The sequence below is a fragment of the Lethenteron reissneri genome, chromosome 23, assembly GCF_015708825.2.
Source record: "Lethenteron reissneri isolate LAM-NWPU_2019-01 chromosome 23, ASM1570882v1, whole genome shotgun sequence".
Classification (NCBI taxonomy): Eukaryota; Metazoa; Chordata; class Hyperoartia; order Petromyzontiformes; family Petromyzontidae; genus Lethenteron; species Lethenteron reissneri.
The window spans coordinates 1,619,104-1,645,347 of NC_083801.1; the positions used below are offsets into that span (position 1 = coordinate 1,619,104).

General features: G+C 46.0%; 1 protein-coding gene across 1 annotated transcript in view; it reads left to right on the forward strand.

Moving 5' to 3' along the window:
• The window catches only part of LOC133345824 (collagen alpha-1(XVIII) chain-like), a 144,628-nt gene that overhangs the window by 25,542 nt on the left and 92,842 nt on the right, over nt 1-26,244 (forward strand). Inside the window, 2 exon segments of the mRNA XM_061556836.1 lie at nt 11,224-11,301; nt 12,158-12,265. Of these exon segments, the coding sequence (XP_061412820.1) occupies nt 11,224-11,301; nt 12,158-12,265 (186 nt within the window).

Sequence of the window (26,244 nt, forward strand, 5' to 3'; positions counted from 1 at the left end):
GTGCACATTGTTATATATGTGATGAGTTTGCTTATCCTGGCATTGTATGATTGTGCATGGATTCCCACATACTCTGAATTCCACATTTAGGAACATCAAATGTAACTGGTTTTGACCAAACATTCCACTGCTGAAAGATTAGCTATAAATGACTCCATTGGAATCACACCCAGCAGCAACATCACCCCCTGTGTCCAAAAACCTGCCAGGGCCCTCCTGAACAAGAGCCTCGAGACTCAGTGAGGCTTTCCTGGGTAAAAAAATAAAAAATAACAAAAGTAACTCAAATTTGTATTCCACAATATTTCCAGTGTACAACAGCATTCTCAGTTTTTTCACTTACCTTCGTAACATTCGTTATGTATGTTTTATTAAAAGTTGTATGTGGGATGCCGTGAACTCCTGTAGCATTCCCGTGAAAGAGCAAGCGCTAGAATTTATTAGGCCAAGTTATTGTTCAGAGTGCCCTTTTAACAGACTGTCCTGAGGGTGGACATTCTTGTGGTCATGAGGTCAGTCCTTTATGACAGAGAACAGACCCACTAACTATATTTTTCCAAAGGCGATCCCATTTTCGAGCGTGGCGGCTGCGTGCGGCTCTATATTCATGGGGTTAAGTCACTCACGGGTTGCACGATTTATGTGGTTTTCTTTCACTGCAAGGGGACAGTCCCCCTTCAGTTTAAGGCAAAACATCAACAACGATTGGAGGACTTGTCAAGCGTGAATGGGGCCTGACGCTGCCGGCCACAGCTTGCCATTGGGGCTCGGGTGAGAGAGAGAGAGAGAATAGAGGCTCTCTCGGGCTGCCTGATCCCACATTACGATTGCTTTTGAATTGCGATGTGTGGGTTCGACGATTTCCTGCCCCGCTTCTGCTTCAGGACCCGCTGGTTACACGTGTGCGTGCTGGAATCTGTAAAGGACAGTATCCACATTGTTGACGTGCATTGTGTGCTGCGGGTAATATTTGTGACAAACCAACCCTCGAAGAATTTGAACGAGCCTCAAGCTCCCATTTAAGGCAAAACGAAGAACATTTACCTAATATGGAAAATACTAAGTTTCTGCAATTATTCTGAATGTTATCAACTGGAATGTTGAGTGCTTTATATAAACATTACATGAGTTGGATGAAGCTTTGGGGGTGGCGTTGTGTCAGAGCACTCTGCTCACAAACGGAAGTACGTGAGTTGGAATCTAAGTCGGGACTGGCATGAGTCCGTGGTTTTTCTCCGTGGGTGATGAAATCATTTTGTGAGAAGACAAAATTAGAGTGACTTGTCCAGGTCAAAAAAACCTGGAATGTCCACCACCAGCTGAGGACCACCGATGTAAATGAGCACCCAACTCTCAGCTCATCTGAGAATGGAGAGACTGAATCTTGACTTAAAGCTTTCGTGACTGCAGGAATTCACATTCTTTTGGTTTTTCGGTAAAGTCACGTAGATAGGTTCAAAGATAATAACAAAATAACAAAAAACTACGACGTTTCGATCGCAACAAAAGCGGTCGTCATAATTTTTACTCATACGTGGCCCTGTATTGTAAGTGCATCTCACCTGGTTTTGAGTAAACAAACTCACACATATCCATTGGTGAGTTCAAAAAACACTAAATTAGTAACACAAGCGGTGTTGCGATCGAAACGTCGTTGTTTTTGTTATTTTGTTATTTTCTTTGAACCTATCTACGTGACTTTACCGAAAGACCCAAAGAATATGGAGAGACTGACTTTACTGATTTAGTGTTTTTTAACTCACAAATAGGTATGTGTGAGTTTGAATTTGTTTACTCAAAACCAGGTGAGATGCACTTACAATACAGGGCCACGTATGAGTAAAAATTATGATTTTGTTTGAGTATAAAAAAAAACAATTCTACCCCATTGCAGTATAAGCAGGAGAACCCCAAAGCCTTGTGTTGCTGAATGTCCCTTTTCGTCAGATTTTTTTGGTCAAAATGTGCCAATGCCTCGCCGTCACCAGGCCGCGGTCGTAAAATCTCTCATCGCGATGGGACGTGGCCATCCGCTCAGGGGCACAGGTGACCACACCTGGGCAATTGCTCTCGCCTCGTTAGCGCTCACAAAACGCACCGCCACTCCCTCCGAACGCCCCCTTTTGCAAAACCACGGCGGCTGCTGCAGAAACCGCCTCTGCGCTCTGCCACAGAATTTGTTGCAAATTTTGCGCACGATTGGGCGGGCGAGCGGGCGGGCAGGCGGGCGCGCACGACTGACCGCGCCTCGACCGTTCTGTGTGCACCCTCGCGCGGAGATCAAAGCGGAGGCCCTTCGAGCGTTTTCTTTAAGCCTCGATGTTTCTTTTTAACTCATTTCCAAAAAATCTCCTATCTTCATCTCTGAACCAATTTCCCATTTTTTTGTTAAGCATCAACGGTCATTTTTCCAGCTGGTGAAACCCCCCCCTCCCCCCCCCCCCCCCCCCGTTGGTGTTTGCGTCAATCGGCACACCTCGGTGACCTTCATAGTCAAATCTTCAGATCTCCTTTACATCCAATACTGAATCGCTGCCACTGTGGTTGTCACACTTGCATTTGTGAAAAGGTAGGCGACTGATCATCGGCCAAATAGGCAACTATTCATCATCACCTCTGATTAGCACAGTTGGTTACATACGGTACGAAAGAAGTTCAGCATACATACATAACAACAAATGTCATTCTTATCAGGTCCCACGGTGGAAATAAGTGCAGTATCCAACTCTTGCTATCCACTCAACCTCTCTGGCCTCTGTCTATGCAACGTCATCTATTATTTATTTTGTTCTTCTAAGGCCACACAGTTGTTGATTAATGTGTTCAGATCTTTTGTTAATTGTCCTCGTGCACCACCGCCCATGTGGAATCTCCAAACATCTTAAAATCAATTATTACCCTGTTTCCCGTTACTGCTCTCGTTAAACAAGCTCCCACTTTCCTCTTCTCTTCATTTTCTATCTTCGTGCCATGGCCTTGCTCTCACGGCCTTGCCATTGCTAACTGTGCATGTCTATTATTCACCTGAAGTCGAGAAATATTTTCTGTTAGAGTTCATACGTTTCAATGGGCTTTTTCATGGTCATAAAGATCTCCTTGTATATGGTTTTCTCTGGACCTCCCACGGTGGCGAGATGTTGACTCCCTCGCCTGGTATGCAAGAGGTCGTGGGTTCCATCCCAGCCCTGACGCCGGTATATTTGGAGTTTGCATGTTCTCCCCTGTGGTCGCGTGGATTTTTCTCCGGGTCCTCTGGTTTTTCCCTCAACATTTAGAAATGTGTGTTTAGAGTATTTGTCTGCTATACATTTCCACGTGATAAGCCACTTCATAGGGCGATCATTTGTGGCAAGGCCGCTTCTGAAAAAACAGCTATATATAGCTCAGTGGGCCTTACCTGGTAAAATTAAAACTTTATAGTTTAGTTTAGTATTATAGCCGTTCACCTCACTAGCGACCAAACCAAACCCCTTCCCAGCCTCTCGATTCCCCTTAAACGTTTGACCTCGGTCAACCGTCGCATGGCCAACGCACAGATCTCCTCCTGCACCAGTGGGACGTAAAGGAGAATTCCACCGGCGGCCGCAAGTGGAACACATGACAGAGCACGTGGCCACCTCCTGATGGCCCATCACGACCATTCAGTCGTGGCACCGGAATGATCCACCGGCTTACAACCAACGCCTTCGGATGGCTGAAGAACCAAGACATTGATTTATCACTTGTATTGCTCTTCCAATACTCGTTGTTTATCTCTTTAATGTGCCATATTGAAAGAAGAAGAAGAAGACGAAGATTATAGCTGTTGGTTGAATTTGACAGAGCATTACATTCATAATTGTTCTCTGCAAATTCCCTATCCCTGCATCAATGTGATTATTCTGTTATCACTGTAGTAGTGTCTGATGTCTATATTATCACTTGCACTTTAACCCAACATAAGAACAAACTGTTTTACTGCTAAGCCTGCTCTTGTGAACGATGCCGTAATTACAAGTCGGCAGAGCAAACCAAACTTCTGTCTCCATTCATAAGGGATCAGAGTTCATTAGGCACTTGACTATCTAGCCACCAAAACATCGAATCATCGTTAACCAGGCAGTAGCGGTGCATGCCTCTAATCCAGAACTGGGGGTGTGGGTTGTTGGATCACCGCGCCAGTGTTGTGAAACTCTTTTCCCGTGGGCATCGAAGTGGCATATTCTGACTCGCCAGGAGAAGGCGGTACGACAAGTGGACTAATCACCGCCTGTTTCCATCTTTACATGGGATAGAGCATTGCCCCTGTCGTGCAAGGCATGGGTTATCGACCAGGTGGTCCAGTTTCCAACGACTTGCTACAATAAACACAACTCATCAATGATTAGATGATAAACCTCAAAAATTAAAAACCCAATGCAGGACCCTCATAAAAAAGAGTCCTATGACTCAGCGTGGGTTTGCCTGGATAATCAAGTAAAATATTATTATAACCAATGAACCCTACACTAAAATGTCAACTGCACCTCTGCACTGTCTCAATTTGTGCAAATGTTTCAAAACTATTATCGTCAAATGTCTTTTTTGGATAAGTTTGGAAAATAGAATAGAAATTCAATTAGATAATCATGCCCAGATTTAGATTGCGTATGTGTGACCACTAATCTAATATAAATGTCTGACCTATATTGGAAATGCCTCTGACATATGCAACTCGTGAAGGCATGCGTTATTAAATTATGAGCCAGACTTGGCATTGTAAACAGGCAGAAGTTGCTCGTACCCAAGCGATAGAAAAATCCTCTTGCTTAACTGTCGGTCATTATTCCGTAAATCCTGAACAGATGCCAGAGACCAGACATCGAGAGAGAGCCATGAAAATCTGTAAATGTCCTATTCACCGGGTCAGCTGACTTTCAGAACTGTTTACAATCCGTGACGACCTTTATCAATAAATGCGGTCTTTCCCAACTGTCAGTTTCTGTTAATGGTGCAGTTTTTTTGCAGCGGTGTGTTTATTTCTGTTCTCAGCTAGATATAATAATACAGCTTCATCTGGACCACCAGTCACTGGGTGGCAGCCTTTTAGGATGTGAGTTCATTGAGAAGCATGTGAGACACCGTTGGACATATTCGAGCACGGGAGACTCTAATAATGAATCTCATAACACAATATAAAACGGTTGCACAGCACCGTCATGGAATGCAGAAAGTCGACATTTGTTGGGCCCAGCATGAATGGTTGCTGGTGCCAGGGACATGTTCATTTGTGAACTTATTTGTGCTGCATTAAAAAAGGCAGCGCTTGTGGTGCCACCGTGGTGTATGCAGAGAGATAGATATATAGATGTGAGTGCAGGGGAAGGTGAGGTGGTGTTGTGGAATGTATGCATGTTGAACTTCTTTCACACCGTACGTAGCCAACTGTGCTAATCGGAGGTGTGGTGATGGTGATGATGATTTAGGGCCCAGTTGACCACTGCATCTCTCCGGAGAGATTTGCTTCGAGTGGCAATGGTGACTGGGGGTTGGCAGTGACTTTGCAGGAGATGCTGCGATACTTTCTCTGTTAATTTCACTGCCACGGCAAAAGTCTATATGAATTCTATCATCTTACAGGAAGTGTTATTGTGTGGAATTTTAGCTATTTTTCCTTGATAAATGCATTATCTTACAAGTTATTTTCAGAGACGAGGCAAACTTCATACAGGCATCGACTAGGAAAGCACCACCGCATGTACAATGAGGCTGTGTTAGCTTAAATGGAATTTGCAATTAATCCACTGGAAGGCACCATTCGGCTTGTTAAATTGAAAGGATTTGAGTTTCGTTGTTCGGTATTGGCGAGCCCAATATTTACCGGCGTGCACGTTCGGTGTCGGCCAGCCTTGCAGATTCATGTTCATTCAGTGTTATATTTTTGTTGTTTTGCTTTAACATGCGGGCCTCCTCTCCAGTCGGAGAGAATTTCAAGTTGCAGTCTGCTGAAAAGTATGCACATCGTGGGACGTGTTTAAAAGGATATATCTTTCACTTTCGCGTGCGCTCGTTGACATGTCCTCGCCGTTAATGATCTAGCCTGCATAACTGCCCCATAGATGTAGCTTCGCTAATTGAACGGTCTGCCCAAAGGCATTCAAACAGCGACGCGAGCCGTGTCGCACGATGTCTTTACTCGCGCTTTAACGTCTCATTATCAATAGCAACGAGTGTGGGAGCTTGTATCAAACATGTGCTGGATTCCTTTTGAGGGAAATTGTATCCCTGTAGGGATGTCTCATTAACTTTCCACAGCTGCACGTAAAAAAAAACAAATCTATTACCACAGTGGCTATTAAAGCGCTGCTAAGCAAGCTTTTTGGGCAAACACAGCATTTCTGCCCCTCATAAGGTTTCAAAAATGTTCTGTTGAAATTCGCTGTTTATGGTGGATTGTGTTTTTGGTAAATGGAAGAAGTACAGTGTTGCTTCTGTTTTCGAGCACAAGAAAGGGCCCTCCATTTCAAAATGGCAGTTAGTTTTGGAGGGATTGCGGAAAGGGCGCACAATCGTCAATCCGTCGGTCATCTAATCTGGAATTTGATGTTCACATGGCACAGAATGTGCACGGGGGTCACAGTTGTCAGTTGAAACATTCTGGCTCAATTACAGAAGGCGGCTGAGCTGTGTCAGGGAAAAGGAGACGGACAACAAGGGGGCAGTAGTGTGCTGCGGGGTGTATGTACGAGGGTGGGGATTGACACGAGAAGTTTGAAACCTCACGCGAAGGCCGCTGTTTAAAATCCACAATTCTGAGGGTAGCGCGAATGACAAAGTCGGAAAAAGCCGCAAAATGCAGCGGTGATTTGCACGGGATCTATCGCCCTGCGCAAATTGCATTTTCAAGATGGCTGCACCCAGCATGCACTGCAGATGACGTTTGGTTGCGTGCAATGCTCCATGCGGTGATGTTGGTCGCAACATCCAGGCAGTCCGTATCTTCGCCGCTCGGTCGACGGAGAATTATAATTTAGACAGCGCAAAAAATAAAGCAATCGTGGCTGTGCTCGCCGATGCTACTACAAAAATGCAACGCGTAAATAATGAACTTTCAGACAGAAAACAAATGCATGCCATCAGTGAATCGGAGGATCATTTATTCCATTTGCCCATAAACCTTCAAGTTGTTTTTTTATGCACTGTAATTTAACAGTACATATACGCTGTATGTTTATTTTCTAAATAACACAGAGGCAGCCAGTCTTCTAGGTTTATACGGAGACTGCTAGGCCATTAGCTGCACAAAGCTGCCTTTATCCTCATGGTTAGCTGCCTGTGCTTGCATCTGCTGGTCGGTGAGGGAGAAATGTGGCTCCCATTCGGGTTGGCCACAAAGCCTGCAATAGCAGTGCACCTCCCCAGGGCCTGCGCATTTGCTCATTATGCTGCGTCTACAATTTATTGCATGAAAAGTTACAGCACGATGACCTAAACAACGTTTATTCTTGGAGATGCTTTTTCTAGTAAGGTTTTGAGGTGGGCGTTAACCCGCGAGATCCCTCAGCCTGATGCTTGAGCCTCGTGTGAGCTACAAAAGATTATAAATTAAACTATGAACTAAACAAAATGTTTTATTATTTTACCTGGTAAGGCCCCACTGAGCAACGTAGCTCTTTTTCAGAAGCGACCCGGCCACAAATGATAGCTCAACGAAGTGGGCTTATCGTGTCGATATTTATAGCAGTCAAATACTCTAAACGTATGTTGATTCTAAATGTGGAGGGGAAAACTGGAGGATCCGGAGAAAAGTCCACGTGACCACAGGGAGAACATGCAAATTCCAAATATACAGCAGGTGTCAGGGTTGAGATCGAATCCTCGACCTCCTGTATACCAGGCGAGGCAGATAACGGCTCGCCACCAGGGTACCCATGAGATATCATTGTGGCACATTACCCATGATTCCTTTAAAATCATTATTGTTACGTTTGCTTACCTGGGAAAGCCTGAGTCTATTTCTCAGGAGGGTCCTGCCAGGTTTTTCACAGGAGGGGGAGATGGATTCTTTTTTTGCACTGGGATGTTTGGTCAGTACCAGATACCTTGTATGTTTTTTTGCTATGGAAGGAAATTGGAGTACCCAGAGGAAACCCGTGCAGAACCGGAGGAGATATACAAACTCCACACAGAAAGGCGCGAGAGTTTAGGAATAGAACAGGAGTGTTACAACTGCACCACCGTGCAGCCATGTAATATGCCATGTATAACACACGGTTTATGGTATAGATAACTGCAGAGCTATCGATCGTAATTATTCTCTGCATAAGTCCTCTTTCAGAAGAAGTCGGGTGCCAACTTGCCACTGGTATAGAGTGCATTCACATCCAACCTGTGTTATGCTGCACCCTAATCTAATGTTGATCATGACTGAGTAGCCTCTACATGCAGTATTTGCAGACAGACTAGTATGTATGTTGAACTTCTTTCGCACAATACATAGCCAACCGTGCGAATTGGAGACTTGCATCCTCTAGCAGTGCTCTTTATTGCAAGGCCCGCAGGCCACTGGTGGCGGCCCCTGGTGGCCTTTAGTGCAGCCCCTGACCTCTGGCCCCAGACAATACACAACATAATGTGAAAGCACCCCCCCTCCCCCCCCAAGCATCATTGTGCTGTCAAACCCCAACGGTTTAAAATGTGTGGCGGCCCTCACTGATGATGTCTCATCGGCGAAAGTGCCTCCCCCCTCCACCCCCTCTGAAAATGTGTGAAGAACGCTGCTCTATGAAGTTGTAGAGAGGACTTGCTTGTAGGAGTGAGGGTCTGTTCGTGGGATGTGGAGGGATGTGTGGGTGTGGATACTGTCGGGTTTTTTCGCTGGCTAGCTCATTAAGATGTGACTGGCAGTTCATTTGCGTTCTACGGGGCGGTGACAGGGCCCAGCTGTAGTGCGTTTTTTCCGCTTGTTGCAGAGGTTCGCGAGTCGAGCGGCCGCCCCTGGTTTTTACTGCCGGTGTGAGTTAACCGAACAACGCTTCGCGACGCCTGCTTTATAGTGGACGTTAATGATCCAGTGGCATCACGCAAAATAACGGCAAAAATTTTAAAATGACACTGCGAGTTACGTACACACTTGGGATCACGCGTAGCAACATCGTCCCCTGCTGTGCAACTCCTCCTGCAGACTGTGCCTGTGTAACATGACGCCTTCCTTCCTGATATTGCTGGGCTTTAATAATGCTACCAATACCAAATGTGCAAAATGATTATTAAGTATGTATTTAAATTATGTCTTACGCTCTTGGGCTGATCTCCCAGTTAATGTCCCTCCCTTCCCCTTCCCAGCCCTGTTTGAGACCGTGTTGTGCGGCTAGGAGATGTTAACAACCTCGCCTGGTATACAGGAGGTCATGGGTTCGATCCCGACCCTGACGCCTGCTGCTGTATATTTGGAGTTTGCGTGTCTCTCTCTCCTCATGGTCACATGGATTTTTCTCCGAGTCCTCCGGTTTTTCCCTCCGCATTTAGAATCAACGTCACGCGTTTAGAGTATTTGGCTGCTCTACATTTCCACGTGATGAAAAGCCACTTCGTTGAACTAGAATTGTGCTAGGTCACTTCTGAAAAAGAGCTGTATAGTTCAGTGGGCCTATGTGGTAAAACTTAACGTATTTTTGTTAGTTTTTAATAGTTGGTATACTGAGTTGTGATATAATAGGTCATCTTATACTAATAGGGCACAACTCACTTATTTTTATTATTACATTTATTATGATGGCTTCACCTCAATGTAACACATGGCCACACTTTGTGAGGAGGTGAATTTATCAATATTTGCAAGGGAATATTTGTCAATGTTGATCCAAACATGCAGAGAAGAGAGTAAACAAAACCAATGGATAGACATGAATGACCTGGTGGCTGGAGTGGGAGCTCATTCTTACGTATGTATGATGTGGGTTGTGTAACAGCAGTTGTTGGGCACTGTTTTCCTGCAGTGTTTTGGTTATATGGTAGGTGTGCGTAATGCTTAGAGTATCCCAATGACTAAGCCGGATGTGGGTTTGCTCAGGCATGTATTTGCTTTGTTAAAAGATAATTTGGTGGCTGGTAAACACTTGTTTGTATATACTTTGTTCACGTTAGTTTGACTTGCACTGATCTGAGCAATAATTAACTTGGGAGGTAAAACATTGGCCTCCCGTCATCAGCCATTCCGCCTCTGCCACGTGGGGTAACCAAGAGATACCCAGACCCCAGTGCACTCGTGGCTGAGCGGGGACCGTGAGACCAGTTTCCAGTTTTTGGATGAAGCCAACAAACATAAATTTAGGCACCAAAATATTTCGGATTATCTGGAAACACAAAAAAAAATCTTGCGTTTTGGAATGATACGACAGGATGCCAAAGCGGTGTCGGGTAACATCGGGTGACATCACTTTCGGGAGCAAAAAATTCAAGTTTGACGATTATGTAATGTAAATGATCTGCAGTGCAAATCAACAATCAATATTAATTCTATGACCATCGTACAATCACTAACTATAGCTTATGAGGCTGCCAAACTAGTGCCAAAGAAATCTGCATGCCAAACCACTGGGTTATTTAAAAAGAAAATAGCTTTTAGGGTGAAAATCCCAAAGAAAAACAATGTGTGTGGGCTAGGACAATTTCTTTCACAGGCAGATGGAGCGCAAGGGTGCTGTAAGGGTTGGCTAAGTACGGTGCAAAAGAAGTTCAACTTATGGGCAGCACCTCGCCACTTGAGCAACCCACGTGTTGGCTGGGCGAGGCGTTTCTCAGACATCTAGCATACACTTGATGTTCGTTTTGACCTATAGAAAAGGTACCTGTGGTTTCTGTCAAAAGCATGTAAATGCATCTATATAACGGTTTCTTCGCTGTTTGTTGGTTGTGCCCAAGACATGAGGAGCCAATTTACTGCACCCAAGCGACCTACCCTTCCCACACACCAACACTCACACGCGTTATAAATCATGGTCAAAACGGATGCGTCTAGGAGGGCGTGTATCATTTAAAAAAACTTTTGCGAGGTGCAATTCACGTTTGGAAACACGAATTTTTAAACGAGAGAAGTGCGAGTGGCCGGGTACGACGCTGAGCGGTCGCCGTCGTTGCACGTGTCACCGTGGTGATGTAACGCACGGTCTCCGCGGAGATGCCGAGCGGGAGCGTCGTGGCGGCGGCGGCTCCTGTTGCGGTGACGAGCGTTTCTGCGTGTGCCCCGTGTCCGTGCGTGCGCAGGGAGTCATCAACGACCTGAGGATCAGCACGGAACCATCGGCGGCCAGGCAGCACTGCGAGGATGACGACGTGCTGGAAGTGAGTGCCCCGATGATGGCCCCCGACAATGACCCTGAACGATGGCCCGAAGGATGGCCCCCGACGATGGCCCCCGCGATGCACCGCCCGGCCAACTTTCTCTCGGAAAGAGAGGCGGTGGTCGGAGCGCCCGGTGACGCCCCTCTGTGTGCCTCTAGTGGGCCACGATGTCGAGTTCACCCGTCGGAGAGCCCTGCGTGGTGCAGCGCTGAGTTCGATGCAAGGTCGCCAGCTAACCAGTGTGGAGAAGTTTTGGTCAAAGTAACCCCTACGAACGACACGGTGTGGGGAGGCCTTCATCCAGCAGTGGATTGACAAAAGGCCATAAATTACGATTATATTTTGTTCAAACAGTGGTCATGGCCTTGGTCGCCAAAATGACTAAGTGAAACAAACAAACAAAAAGTACAGCAACCAAGCAAACACAAATCAGAACAACAACTTTTGCATCGCATGAGAAGTTGCAATTGGTGCACAAACACACATCAATGCCAATGAATAGACTCCCTGCAGCACACATTGGCTTGGGAAGAATATTCCCAGACCGATCATAGTGGAGTTACAAAGCAGGTTACGGAAACATCAGCCACATATAAGGTGACCGTTGCACTAACATGTCAACAGACAAGTATTAATGTCAAAAGCAGGGCACAGCTGCAAGCTATTGAGCGACTGACCTTTTTCAACTTGTTGTAGATCTCTTTTACGAGCTCGATGAATTCTGAAAATCTTCAAAATTCCGCGAAAAATACAAACGGTGCCGAGTGTTTCTTCCGGGAGTGTGAAACGGTGCCGAGTGTGCCTCTGCGAGCACCGTTGTGTTTGGTGACGAGCTCGCTGTGCGGGACGTGTCCAGGCCTCTGGAGGTGACCAGAGCGGAGATGGCGACATCGATGGGGACACGCCCCCCCTGCCTGCACCGTCCATCGACAGCCCAACGCCAACCGCGCCCACAGTGCCCAAGGTGAGGATGCCCGGAGCAGAGAATAACTCGGACGTGTCGGCATCACACGTCTCCCAACCACCCCGTTGGTGGGGGAACAGACGAATGTATTTTGAGATTCATAAATGTTTATAAAAAAAAGAATCACAAAACGCAATGTTAATTTGCATCAATACACCCCGATACACGAGGTTAATTCGCAAGAGACCGCATCGGAATTTCACACTATAGTGTGCTGCTGCACACGTTGTACTGCAGGTGTGCATTTATAAAGATCCTCGTGGGAAGTACCCGGCGTTGCCCGGGCGAAAAAGACACACACACATTGACTTACACACACACAGACATCGACCCACACACACAAACACGTTGACCCACACACACATCGACTCACACACACACACACACATAGACTCACACACACATCGACCTACACGCACACACATATGGACTTACACACGCACACATATTGACTAACACGCACACATGGACTCATACACACACGTAGATTGAAATACACACATGGACTTACACATACATGGACTTACACACACGCACACATCGACGTACACACACACAAACACATTGACTTACACACACGCACATGGATGCACACACACACATCGACTTACACACATACATTGACACACACACATCGACTTGCACACACACGTCAAATCACGCACACACACAGCAACTTGCACACACATCGACTTATACACACACACACGGATGTACACACACATTAACTCACACACACACATACATCGACTCACACACACATAGACCTATGCACACACACACATGGACTTACACACATAGTGACTAAGACACACACACATGGACCCACGCACACACATCGACTTACACACACATCGACTTACACACACACATTGACTCACACGCACACATACATAGACTCACACACACATCGACTATCGACTAAGACACACAAAGATCCCACGTATAGCCTTAACAGACTGTAGGGGCAAGTGCTGTTAGCGAGCACCTATGAAGGCCGGAACGGTACACGAGGGGGTGGGTGGCCAGCACCACGCCCGACCGCCTTTGTCTCCCTAGTGGTGATGTTTACACACCGCACCAGGTACTCATTTGAGGCTGAGTCGACCTAGGGGAGGCCCAGGACCGGTTCAGATAATCGTCACTGGTGTTGGCTGTGAGCGGGAATCGAACTCGGGTCGCAGGGTTCATAGCGCAGCACGCTAACCACTACACTATCGCTCCCCACTATCGACTAAGACACACAGACTTACGCACACACACATAGATGCACACAGACACATTGACTCGCATACACACATATCGACGCACACACACATGGAACTACACACACACAAACATATGGACTTACACACACACATATCGACTAATCACACATGGACTTACACACGCACATATCGACGTACAAATGCACAGCGACTCACACACACACACACATCGACTTACACACACACACATGGACTTAAACACACACATACATAGAGTCAAAAAGACAAAGATCCCCCATTTAGCCTCAACAGACTGTAGGGGCAAGTGCTGTTAGCGAACACCTATGAAGGCCGGCACGGCACACGAGGGGGTGGGTGGCCAACACTACGCCCGGCCGCCTTTGTCTCCCTAGTGACGATGTTTACACATCGCACCAGGTACTCATTTGAGGCTGAATCGACCTAGGGAAGGCCCGGGACCAGTTCAGATAATCGTCACTGGTGTTGGCCATGAGCGGGAATCGAACCCAGGTCGCCAGGTTCATAGCACAGCGCGCTAACCGCTACACTACCGCTCCCCACACACATGGACCTACACACACACACATATGGACTTACACACACACACACACATGGACTCACACACACATATATCGACGTACACACACATCAACTGACACACATCGACACACACACACACACAAACGCATTGACTTATACACACACGTCGACTTACAAACGCACATGGATTCACTCAGACACACATTTCAACGTACACACACACACACACATCGACTGACACACATGGACCTACACACACACACATCGACTTAAACACACACATACATAGACTCACACGCACATGGAACTACGCACATACACATGGACTTACACACACATCGACTGACACACAAACATCGACTTAAACACACCGCGCACACACACATGGAGGTACACAAACAAACACAGCGACTGTCACACACACACATTGACTCGCATACACATTGACGCACACACGCAGACTCGCACAGACACAACGCACACACATATATGGACTCACACGCACACATGGACGTACACACGCACACTCTAACTGTATATAGACTAAATAAGTTTGTAAATAATGGTTTTCTATGTACGTGACTTTCGCGAAAGAAGCAAGGGAGACGGGAAATGCACACGTGTATAATAAGTAATTAGGAGCGACTGCGAGGGTGTTCCACCATTTTTGTGCAAACATTTGGCGCGAACAAGAGAGCAAATAAATGAAAGTCAACGAATACAAAATGAACCCAACCTACCTGTAACTATGAGCAGACGAGCACCAATCAAGTGTAATTGACATTATGTCACTACTCAACCCCCGTACTGAGGGGGCAATTGTAAATTTGATAGAATGAAGACGTAATTGAGTATATGTATTGGTTTATCTCTGTGCAGTAAGTGATATTGCGTAGCTGCTTATGCCTCAAGAGTGCAGAGAAAGGCTATTCTTCATAAACATTGGTTCATCCCTGTCATTACATCTTCTAACCTATAAAAGGCAATTTGTAATGAGTAAACAGTCATGGTAATAAATGTTTGAAGGAAGCTGTAAATCTGTGTGTTACCTGGCGCAGTGTCCACACGAAAGAGAATTCCCCCCTCACCGAACGCGTGTGACTTGGATAGGGTCGAACACGCGGTAGCTAATTAATAAATAAGCAAAAACAGCATTAAATCGCATAATTAAACTACTTTAAAGGTGACGGACGCGAAATTGGAATAGCGCTGGCTCAGCACGCGGCTTATGGCGTGGTATCTGGCAACTTTTTTTGATCCGTAAACCCCACGGTTTGCGACCCAAATCGACCCAAATCCTTCGCAAGTTTTGGCCACATACACAGACACACACAGACACAGAAAGACAGACAGACAAACATTGACATTTATAGGTAAGATTGTAAACAGAATGTCTCTTTTATGGGTAAAACTATTTGGTACATTTTCTCTTTGGGTGGGGGGCACGGTTTCAAAAGAATCCAATGATTAATCGCACACACAAATCTAGAGGAAGTGCACTGTGCAGGTCACATGGAAGTCGTTGCGTGGCTATTATTAACATTCTCGACGGTGCCTGTGAAATTTCATTGGTACAACCACCCCACCTGCAAACCCCAGGGCTGGTTTGCACGGGCCCGAGAGATCACTGGGCTCTCCCTCTCTCACTCGCACCCACTGCTCACAGGTGCCCCAGGACAGAGAGCTTACTCAGCCAGGTAGGAGCTCCACACGAGGAATTGCAGTTTACAAAGGCCTACTCTTTGGGGCTGTAAACGGCAAACATGTCATTGAGACATTACAAAAGATTGCATTGAAATTATACTATAAAAAATAATGCCGGCAGTATCTTTTTTTATCGGTAGATACCCGTGTGCCATCTGTGTGATAAAAAATAGCGCACGCCACTTAGTTTTACCTGGCGCTGCTCTGACACGTGTCTGTGCCGTCAAATGCAAATTATTTTCTTGTGGCTTATTAAGGTGTTTGTTGAATACCCGTCGGGCGCAAGCAGACTTGCACTCCTGCATATTGCGAGATTAGTTGGATGGGCCTTCTTTAAACAGCTGATCTTGTTTGCTTTGAGCACAGCCCGAGTTTGATGTTCCCAATCATTATGATCACTTTGACGTTACTAAATACAAGTGTCATTGCGCTTACGGTGACAGCTGGAGTAAATGTCAGCGTCAGTACCTAGGACAACCACTCTGCCATGTAATCAGTATTACGTTCATAACCTGTAAGAAAGAGTACTGCAGCAGAGAGAAAAGCCTTTGGGCATTAATTTCCGTTTTGGATATGCAGATGTAAATGTGTCAAAAGAAAGTTGTTCCTCCGGTGCATATTTCCAGCCTGGACATATGGATTGGAAACACGGTACAAAAATGTTAAATGGAAAAGGAGTTGAAAATCACACGATATGCATGGTAACAGACTTGGCTTTGAATAACACACGACATATACATCAGAGAGCAAATATACACATGCGTGACTTCACGCGCTGTTGAGAAAATCAAACAAAAAAACGTTCAGGACAAGCGGCTCGAATGAATAATTACTGATGAGTCGACTTACTGATGGAATGGCGGAGGGACGAGTATGGTTAGGGAGAGATGGGGCAACACAGTGATGGACGTGAGGACTTACGATGCATTGTTACTGTGATTGGGTGTCAGTATGGCACAGTGGTGACACTCATGGCTCACACGAAGAAGGTGACGGGTTCGATTCCTGACTGGATTTTTTGTTATGTTCTTCTCCTGTTCTGCATGGGTTTCCTCCAGGTATTAAAGTTTTCTCCCATAGCTATAACATCATAAACTGTAACTGGTATTGGCCAAACATCCTAATGTTGAAAGATTACCTGCAAACAATTGGGATCACACACAGCAACAACATTACCCCCTTATTGTGAATAACTTGGCAGGACCCTCCTGAAAAAGTCTTGAGACTCAGTGAAGCGTTCCTGTGTTAACAAGCATCATACAATAATCGGACAGGAAGTGATTATTGCAATAATTGGGCTCTGGGGTGGTGAGATGTTAGCTACCTCGTCTGGTATACAGAAGGTCATGGGTATGATCCTGACCCTGATGCCTGTATATTGGGAGTTTGCATGTTTCCCCCTAAGTCGCGTGGATTTATCTCCACATTTAGAATCAACATGTGTTTATATTATTGAGCTTCTATACATTTCCACGCAACAAGCCGCTTCGTTTAACTATCATTTGTGGCCAGGTCGCTTCTGAAAAAGAGCTATATCGCTCAGTGGGCCTTACCTGGTAAATTATAAAGTAGTTTAGTTTATCTTAGGATGATCTTCATCCAGCAGTAAATAATCTACTGCATCGGCAAAATGTTTGGAGCACACCAACATTTCCCTTCGTCGTTCAGTGATTGCACACCGTTGTGAATCGGTGCGATTGTGGTGGGGCCCGTCTCCAGCGTGGGTGCTGTCGGCACAGTCTGTGCGGCCGTGGGCTGTGGTTATATCGAGCCCACGCGGAGGAGACACAGCCGCTGCGCTCCGTTGCGCACCGACATATCGTCTAGGTGTTACCCGTCTGGTGAAACTTGGTTTCGGTCAAATCTTCAGCCACACTCGTATCACCTAACTGACAATTTTATGAATTTACCACATCTATCTTCTTGGTTCTTTCGGTAAAGTCACGTAGAAGGGAAGTAATAAAATAATAAAAATAAAACATAATAAAACAATTCTCACGACGTTTCGGCCACAACGCAAGCAGCCGTCCTCAGATGAAAACCAGGTCCGTCGAGGCGACAGAGTCTGAATGAAACAGCACACGGGCTTGGAGCATATATATAAGCTGGGCGCATTGACAAAGGAATTTGCATATCAACAGGAATTTAGCATATTTATGGGAAATGCAGGAATGTAATTAGTACTGCATATGCATGTGCATTATGCAGGATTAACAGCATCAAAGGGAGCTGTAGTTACTGCTGCTGCAGTAGTTGCTGCTGCTGCTGCTGCAGTTTCTGCTGCTGTAGTTGCTGCTGCTGCTGCAGTTGCTGCTGCTGCTGCACTTGCTGCTGCTGCTGCACTTGCTGCTGCTGCTGCACTTGCTGCTGCTGCTGCACTTGCTGCTGCTGCTGCAGTTGCTGCCTTATCCATTTTAATATAACACTATGTATTATTCTACCCACCCTAATGTGTATCATACTGCTATATGTTTACTGTACAATTACGAAATTTACCACATCTACTTTTATGGTGAAAGACCCAACGCTAAAAATCTCTGATTGTGTAACAACGCAATGCCCGATTCACAAACACGATGGAGACATCACCGCGATGATACACTCTCCGCTGCTCCTGATGTGGTTGTCTGGGTTTGACCACCTGAATGTGAAATTATAGTTGTTGCTCTGCATCTACATCAGCCGTACAAAATAAGAAGATCTACTTTATTGGTGAAGCATTGCTTTGCGGCTTAAAGGAATACTCCAGAAATTCCGTGTGGAAGAAAAGCAACGTTGAATTCGTGTGGACCAGCTTCTCGTAATCTCACCGGGCGTGGGTAACTTGAGGCTGTTATTATTTTCCAGTAGCCAGGGCTGGTGCTGCATGTGGTTAATCCTTGATGTCACGATTGTCGTGTCACGGTGCAATGTGCAGCCACAAAACGACACTTGGCAAACTTTGGCTTATACACGCTTGTAATCTCACAAACCAGAATGGGCATCGAAATTCGACATCTCTGACTGCCAACTGCCTTGAAACCTTGTTAGCAAAGTCCTTTGCTGCATAGCATTCAATAATATGTTCGCCGCACGCCTGCCTCATGTGCGATTTGACATATGATAGAAATATATACAGTACTTGCAATTGCTTATCATCTTTGCAGGCCCCTATGTTTTTTTTTTCTCTAATGTTATTTTGACGTGGCTAATGCCCACTTAGCTCATGAAAAGCACATGGAAAGTTTGTTCGGGCAGAGTTCTGACCAGACTGCTATTTTCCACGTGTTCTTATTCAAGTACTTAGCCAATAGCTTCATTGGAATTTAAGGCCAGAACAGCATCTGTGGAAATAGAAAACAAAAACATTCCACCACACAGTGCCCATGCACGTACATACTGCCCTTTGGACACGCATTTGATGGGGCTCGGCTCTTCCGCTCCCATCCTTCCTTCTGTCGAGACGCTCGTTGGCTGAGACGTTCCGTTGCTCAGCTGCTCGGGAGTTTCCTCCGTTGCCTTTAACTGCAGTCGGCGCACCACAGCGGCACGCTTGGTAAACATTTCCACTGGGCTTCTGAAGCAAGGGATATAAAACCTCGTTTGTCAAAGTAGGATTCGTAGAGAGTTGGCAAACGTGAGTCATTCTGGAAGAATAATTTGGCTGCATCTGAGATCTCCTTTTCAGATGACGTTTCGTCTCGCGATGAGGATCGCCAACAGGCTCGGAGCAGGTGGCGTGGATACGCACGCAGAGAACAACAGTCACCCCAGGCTGCACCAATGGACCCGAACACTCATTGAAATATATAAACCCTATATGCCACGGTGGAAACCTGGAATCTGTCTCTTTTGAACTTCCCTCTTTGGAGAGAAGACCCGGTGGATCATGTGTTGTGACCCTCCGGAACCTACCGGGCAGCAAGGCAGGCAGGAGGTCCCATAGATGTAACTGCTCAACCAGAGCTACGAATGCTTTGATACTTGTATTGCCTTTGTACTATCTTGATTTGAAGCTTTCGTGACTGCAGGAATCCATACTCTTTGGTTCTTTCGGTAAAGTCACGTAGGTAGAAAATAAAATGAATCGCGACGTTTCGGGCGCAATACAAGCATCCATCATCAGGTGGGAAAGCTTGGTCTGCTGCTGAGGCAGACTGTTTTAAAAGGTTTGAAATGGGTGTAGCCCAAGGGTCATAAAGAATTGGCCAGGGCTAGTGATGTTAATGTGAGAAATTAGCATGTAACTGTAAGATAGGAGAGCGGCCTCCTAGACGAGGGCACGGAAGTGGCTTTGTCTCTGTACTGTTCACCTTTTGGCATTCTGTGGTTCAAAACTGGTGAGGCAAGGCCATAAAGAAGCCTGTCTCTGGTGTAGGCCAATCAGTTTCAATGACAATGGGTGTATTATCAGAGCATGTTCGTTTCCACGTTTTGCCACAAGTACGTGTGGTTAATTCAGACTTGGATGCCTTTGCATTAGGTGTGTCTGTTTTGGTGTTTGAACATCTCAACACCCTGTCTTGTTGCCCGAAAGGGGTAAACGCATTTTCGTATTATTTCATCATTCATTTTTAATGCTGGCAAAAAGGGTCCCATAGATAGGAGGTGGCCTCACAGACGGTCGGTTCTTCAGCCCGTCTGCTTGGGCCTTTGAGTGTCACCCCCTTTGTGGGCTTTCCTCAATATGATAAACACTTCTTCAACAAAATCGAATTGGGCCCAGCATCTCCATGCAGGAACCTTCTAAAGCAGGCCTGACACTCCGTGGGGGCTTTTGCTGGAGAAACAAAAACTGACATTTATTCTGCTTTGGGAATTTGTATGTTGTGTGAATTTATGACAGCTCGATAAAAACAATGATGAATACTAATAATGTTCCCAGTATGGAAATGAATTATCTTAACCCGCAATCACATTTTTTTTGACAAGAAGGTGCATGGGATGAAGGCCCTACTTGCAATTATACTTTATTGATGATGATGAATAGATCGTTATTGATGTAAATCCTGTAGGCTCATTTTCTTCTTAGGAATTATGATTGGAGCAAACGTTATAGTATCTGTGGGAATTTAATATTTACAGAAATTGACTGTGCTGCAAAGTTCATTGTGAAAGATTCTGTAATATTACAAGGGTGAAATATGAATATCAAAATAAATAAATAAGTCCCCTAATAAACTATAAATGATGATCCTATTCACCATCTCTGTGTAACTATTAACCAAACTATTTTTATTTTAAAACGATTTGTATTTTACCAGGTAAAGCTCACTGAGCAATGTAGCTCTTCATCAGAAGCGACCTGGCCACAAATGATATCTCAGTGAAGCGGCTTATCATGTGGAAATGTATAGCAGCCACATACTCTCAAAGCATGCTTCTAAATGTGCAAAGAAAAACCGGAGAACCTGGAGAAAGATCCATGCGACCACGGCGAGAACACACAAACTCCAAATATACAATGTCAGGGTCGGGATCGAACCTTACGACGTCCTGTATATCAGGCAAGATGGTTAACATCTCACCACTGAGCAGTACACACGATATACAGCTCAATAGAATAATTATTAATAATATTCCCAAAATTGTAATTAATTCTCTTAACCCGTGTTATCGACGAGCACTGATATGAAGCCATGTGCGCTCATTGTGCACACACCCTGCCAAGTGGTGTTGCCTCTGCTGCCCCTCCTGCAGCCTACCCTCCATGCATGCACATACACCCTTTGGGAGGGTAACGTAGCTATTTCCATGTGCTCCGTGACCGAGACAGCTGCCGATATGAGTTTAGGGAGCAAACTGCAGCATGGCATGCCGGCTCAGATGGTTTGTGAGGGGCCTGTCCCCAGAGCACATGGTTCTCAGGCTGAGCACGTAGAAAAAGATAGACATTCCCAGGGAATGGGAGAGGGGGCTTTGTGTCTGTGGAGGACTTAAGGGAGGAGCCGAGGCTTGTGCCAGCTTTTGGGATATACAGTTTGTAATTGATTACTTTGGTTTCTGTTTCAGGTCATGGGAAAGTTTTTAAACCGTTTTTTTTTAATAGGCCACTCGAAATGGCGTCCAATAAGGATGTACGCAAGGCAAATCATAATCAGACTTTTTATTCGGACTTGGAGGAATTCGATGAGCTATGAAGCTCTTTTTTGCAGATGTCCAGCATGGAGTCAGGAAATGCACCCCGTGAGCCTCTCCCACAGACACCTGTCCTCTGACCAGCAGCGTGCCCCCTCGTGCACAGCGTACGTTGCGCGCAGCTCTCCTCCGTGGTCGCCGTGCCGCTGTCCCGACGCTGGCGAGCTCGGTGCAAGCCCGGGCACGTGGGCGCGTGGGCACGTGGGCGCGTGGGCGCGTGGGCGCGGAGCTGTCACCTTGCACTGCGAGCTGCATGCCGTGGACCGCACCGCTCGAGCGCCGTCCGCTACGTCTGTGTTGCGCAACTGTCTCCCTCGGCGGAGAGATGTGTTTCGTTTGCAGTCTTGGACAGCGTCGCCCTTTCTGCACTAACATATACATATAAAACGCGCGTTTAACATTTACTCGTGCGATTATTTATTTGGTTTACTGAATATCCCTCTGGGCTTCTGTGTAAGAACATGGGGAAAACAGATGCTGCGAGACCACCTTGCCAATTCATTCGCAGTAGAATGCACACAAACTGTGCGTAAACGCTTGCAAGTTTGTGCATAAATCTGGGATGCCTGCTGTTCTAGGTAGATGGCTAGTTGTTCCTTCAGGACATGCCCCAGCTGAGTGGAGGCCTCGCAAGGCGAATGCTCTCTCACTAACTTGGGTTGCATATTTCTGAAAGGAGGGTCGCACTTGCTTGGGACAATAACCCGATGAAAGCAAAACATCCAAAAAAACGGCAAACACAAACTACGAAACACAAGCGGCCTTCATTGGTCTTGCAGGAGTGGGATGTTGTTTTCCAGAGTGATGGCCAGTTGGTACGTAGACCACTGGACTGCCATCAGTCATTTCTGTGCGAGTCTGAATTGTTTGCCAGAAGAGCTCACGGCTTTTGAGGGGGCCCATTACATGAAGGAACAATTCTTCTCTGTTTTAAGTCATCGTCCATGAATTTGAGCGGCATAAATGGCACGTTGTGTTCACTCGCATGCACAGAATAATGTTTTAGTCTAAAAACTGAGAAATGTATCCCATAGGCTACGAAATACAGTTAGGCAATTGTACGGGAATTTTGGCACTCTCATTAATTCAGTGCCCTTGTCACCAACCTTGCGAGGCTTCCAAGTCTCATGCATATGTATTTATATATGTATGTTGAACTTCTTTCGCACAGTACGTAGCCAACCGTGCTAATCAGAGGTGCGGGGGAAGGACAACAAACAAAACACAAATCTAGAGTTAAAAGTGCATAGGTCCAGTGGCTTCCTAATATTGGAAGGAAGAGCGTTCCAGACGGCCACTGAAGCACATCCGAAAGCGCGCGATGCGGTAGACCGTCTTTGTTCGATGGCTAGCCAAAAGTGGCTGCTGCGAGGATGACCGGATATTGCGTGATAGTTTATGCTCCTTGTCAAGATCAGCAAGGTATTGTGGTTCATTTGCGGAGAGCACTTTTTATGCAGTAAAATGCAAACATTGTGTGCAGGTGAACGAGGTTTTTTTCTTGCTCCATATATGAAGTGCGAACCGTCGTCTTGAGTAAAATGAGCGTGGGTATGAGTGTGTGGCAAAGCGGTGCTTGATGCAACAAACATCACGAGTTTGTAGCAACAAACGATATCTTTTTACAGCTGTCCATGTCGTGAGTTGACACTCATAAGTGGTGCAGTTAAATTAAAGGATCTGATGTTTTGAATAAAAAACGATAGCCAATAATAATGTGACATTTGGGCCTCTTAATTTCATGAGCGTACAAAGTCATCTCGGCAATGTTTTGAACCTGGCTGGGTGGCGCTGAGGCAGGTAAAATAAGGGTCATATTTGGGGAAGTCAACAGTGCTTGTTCAGTGGATGTACTGCCTCCTGCCATAGGAACGTGGAATTTCTACCGTTATCTCAGGCCCATTGAAACGTATATTGAAAAATGGTCATTTGAAAAATTAGAATAACATTAACCAACGCATGGTTAATTTTTTACATTTCTAAATGTCAACATAGAATGAACACTGTTGTGTTGCATAGCACCTATCACCTGAAATTCTCATTACAGCTGCTAAGGTTAAACAAAGTGGTATCCAGTGCCATATTATTTTGCTTGACTTTGTGTTACACAACAGCTGATTGCATTAAAGTAGGTGTTGTAGTAAACGTGAACCCAACCGGACTATACGTAATCTACGTTGGGTAATTTTATGGGCTCAGACTTGTTCTTACGGTAATGTTGTCTCAGTTTGTTGTCCAAAGGACCATACTAGTATCGAATGTTATTTTAACAGCTACACGCTGCGTATTTCAGGACAGGCATCCAGGAAGCACGTTGCATGAGTTGGGAAAGTGATTTCGGAGGTTTGCTGTGCGATTAAGGCATTGACGTCGGTGCCAGAGCTCTCCGCGAGTATTTTTGATTCACTTACTTTTCATCTAATCAGTTTTCCTCAGCCTGGTGGTGTCACCTGACTGGGCACAACACTGCTGTTGCGGCGCTTGATCTAATGGAGTACAAGACCCCGACGTGTCTGTGCGATGGCAATCGGATCGCCTCAATGCAATCCCTTCACGCAGCACACCATTGCGTGGCTCGCCGCCCCTGTGCTTATATTTCACGGCCGCTGGGGCTCAGAGCTATCACGTTGCGAGCGTTTGTTTTGTTTCACGAGGCGAGAAACTCAGGAGGCCTAAGGTATTCTCGTTTGCCAGAGATGACCCCCGCTCACCAAAACGACAAAAGGAAACAACAATAAGGCAAATAGACATTAGAGCTAAATCCACCAAAACGGGAATCTGAGGTAAAACAAACAAACAAACACATCACAGAAGAACCCAAAAACGGTGCACAAACAAAAGTCAGTCATTAAATGTAATACATTTCGTTAAACGAAAGTCGGCTGAGACAATTAACTTAACATTGCTAACAATGCTTCCCCGTCCACAACGACAGTTTGAATTACCTAGCCATAGTTTCCCCGACACAGCATAATAATTAGGGAGTCGTGTTCTTCTTCTGCTTTTTTGTGATTTAGTATTTATGGTTTCTTTACAAATACAGGCATGGAACAAATGCTGTAGGTGCAGGGGAGAGGGGGCACGGTGATTTGGAGACGGCTCCAGTTATACCCTTTGATCCCATGATAAGACTCATGCCCAATAAAGTTACAGATTTCTTTTCGGCAGTTTCCTTTTATTCAGAGGCGTGGGAAACCACCGACGAGCGGCAGAGGTCGCAATCGGGTACCCGATACCCGTACCCTACCCGATACCCGGCTACCCGTACCCGGCCGGGTACAGGTACGGGTACCCGTTTGCGATCCTGGTGCGGCCGGGTACGGGTACGGGTAGGCCGTGAGTCAATGGTGAGTAACCGTTTGTCACTCATTTCGGGTAGGGTACGGGTAGGGAACGGGTACCCATTTGCGACCCTGGTGCGGCCGGGTACGAGTACGGGTAAGGAATCAAAACCCGTTTGCGACCTCTGATGAGCGGGAAGGCAGCCAGAACCAGCGCAAGCAATTGCCAAAGCTCTGTGGCCCTATATTGGGATGTTTGTCCGACTCCGTTTATGAGTTATCATACTTGTGGGAGGAAACCGGAGAAAACCCACAGAGGTGAGTGGGGCAACACTATATCCCCATACAGATGGAAATAAATGTAGATAAATCCGCTTGCTGTACTGCCATCTTCTGACAGGGTATGATGACCAAATGGCCCACTGGAATGTCGTTTCGTGGCATTGGTGCGATCCACCAACGCCCGCCTCAGCACCGTACGTAGCCAACCATGCTAATCAGAGGTGCAGGGGAAGGGCAACAAACTAAACACAAGAATAAGTTCTAAAGAAATGTGTAGAGCCAACACCGCCCAGCCGTAATAGTGTGCGTGTGTGTGCCATGCCGGCCTTCTTACAAGTTCGCTAACAGCACTTTCCCCAACGGTCTGTTTCAGGCTATAAGGGGAATCTTTGTCTTACATTGCCTCGGGGGAAACCGTAATCCTAAAGCAATAAAACGGGAACTTATTTCAAAGCCGGATGTGTTTTTGTCACCTTTAACATTGTTATGACACCAACCTTTGTACCACTAAATGTTACTGGTTGCATTACCTCTATCACTGCACTCCTTTCCACAAATTGCTAAATATCAGATTTTTCTCGAGCATGTTGCCATACAACATTCCACTGCTCTTATTTTTTTTTTAATCTGTTAATACATGTAGAGCTTCAGTGTGTTTTAAGGATCTTAGATAATTACGAGATGTTGAATGGGTCCGGGGAGCGGTGGCACAGTAGTTTGCTCACTCTGCAACAGAGGTCGCAATCGGGTACCCGATACCCGTACCCTACCCGATACCCGGCTACCCGTACCCGGCCGAGTACGGGTACGGGTACGGGTACCCGTT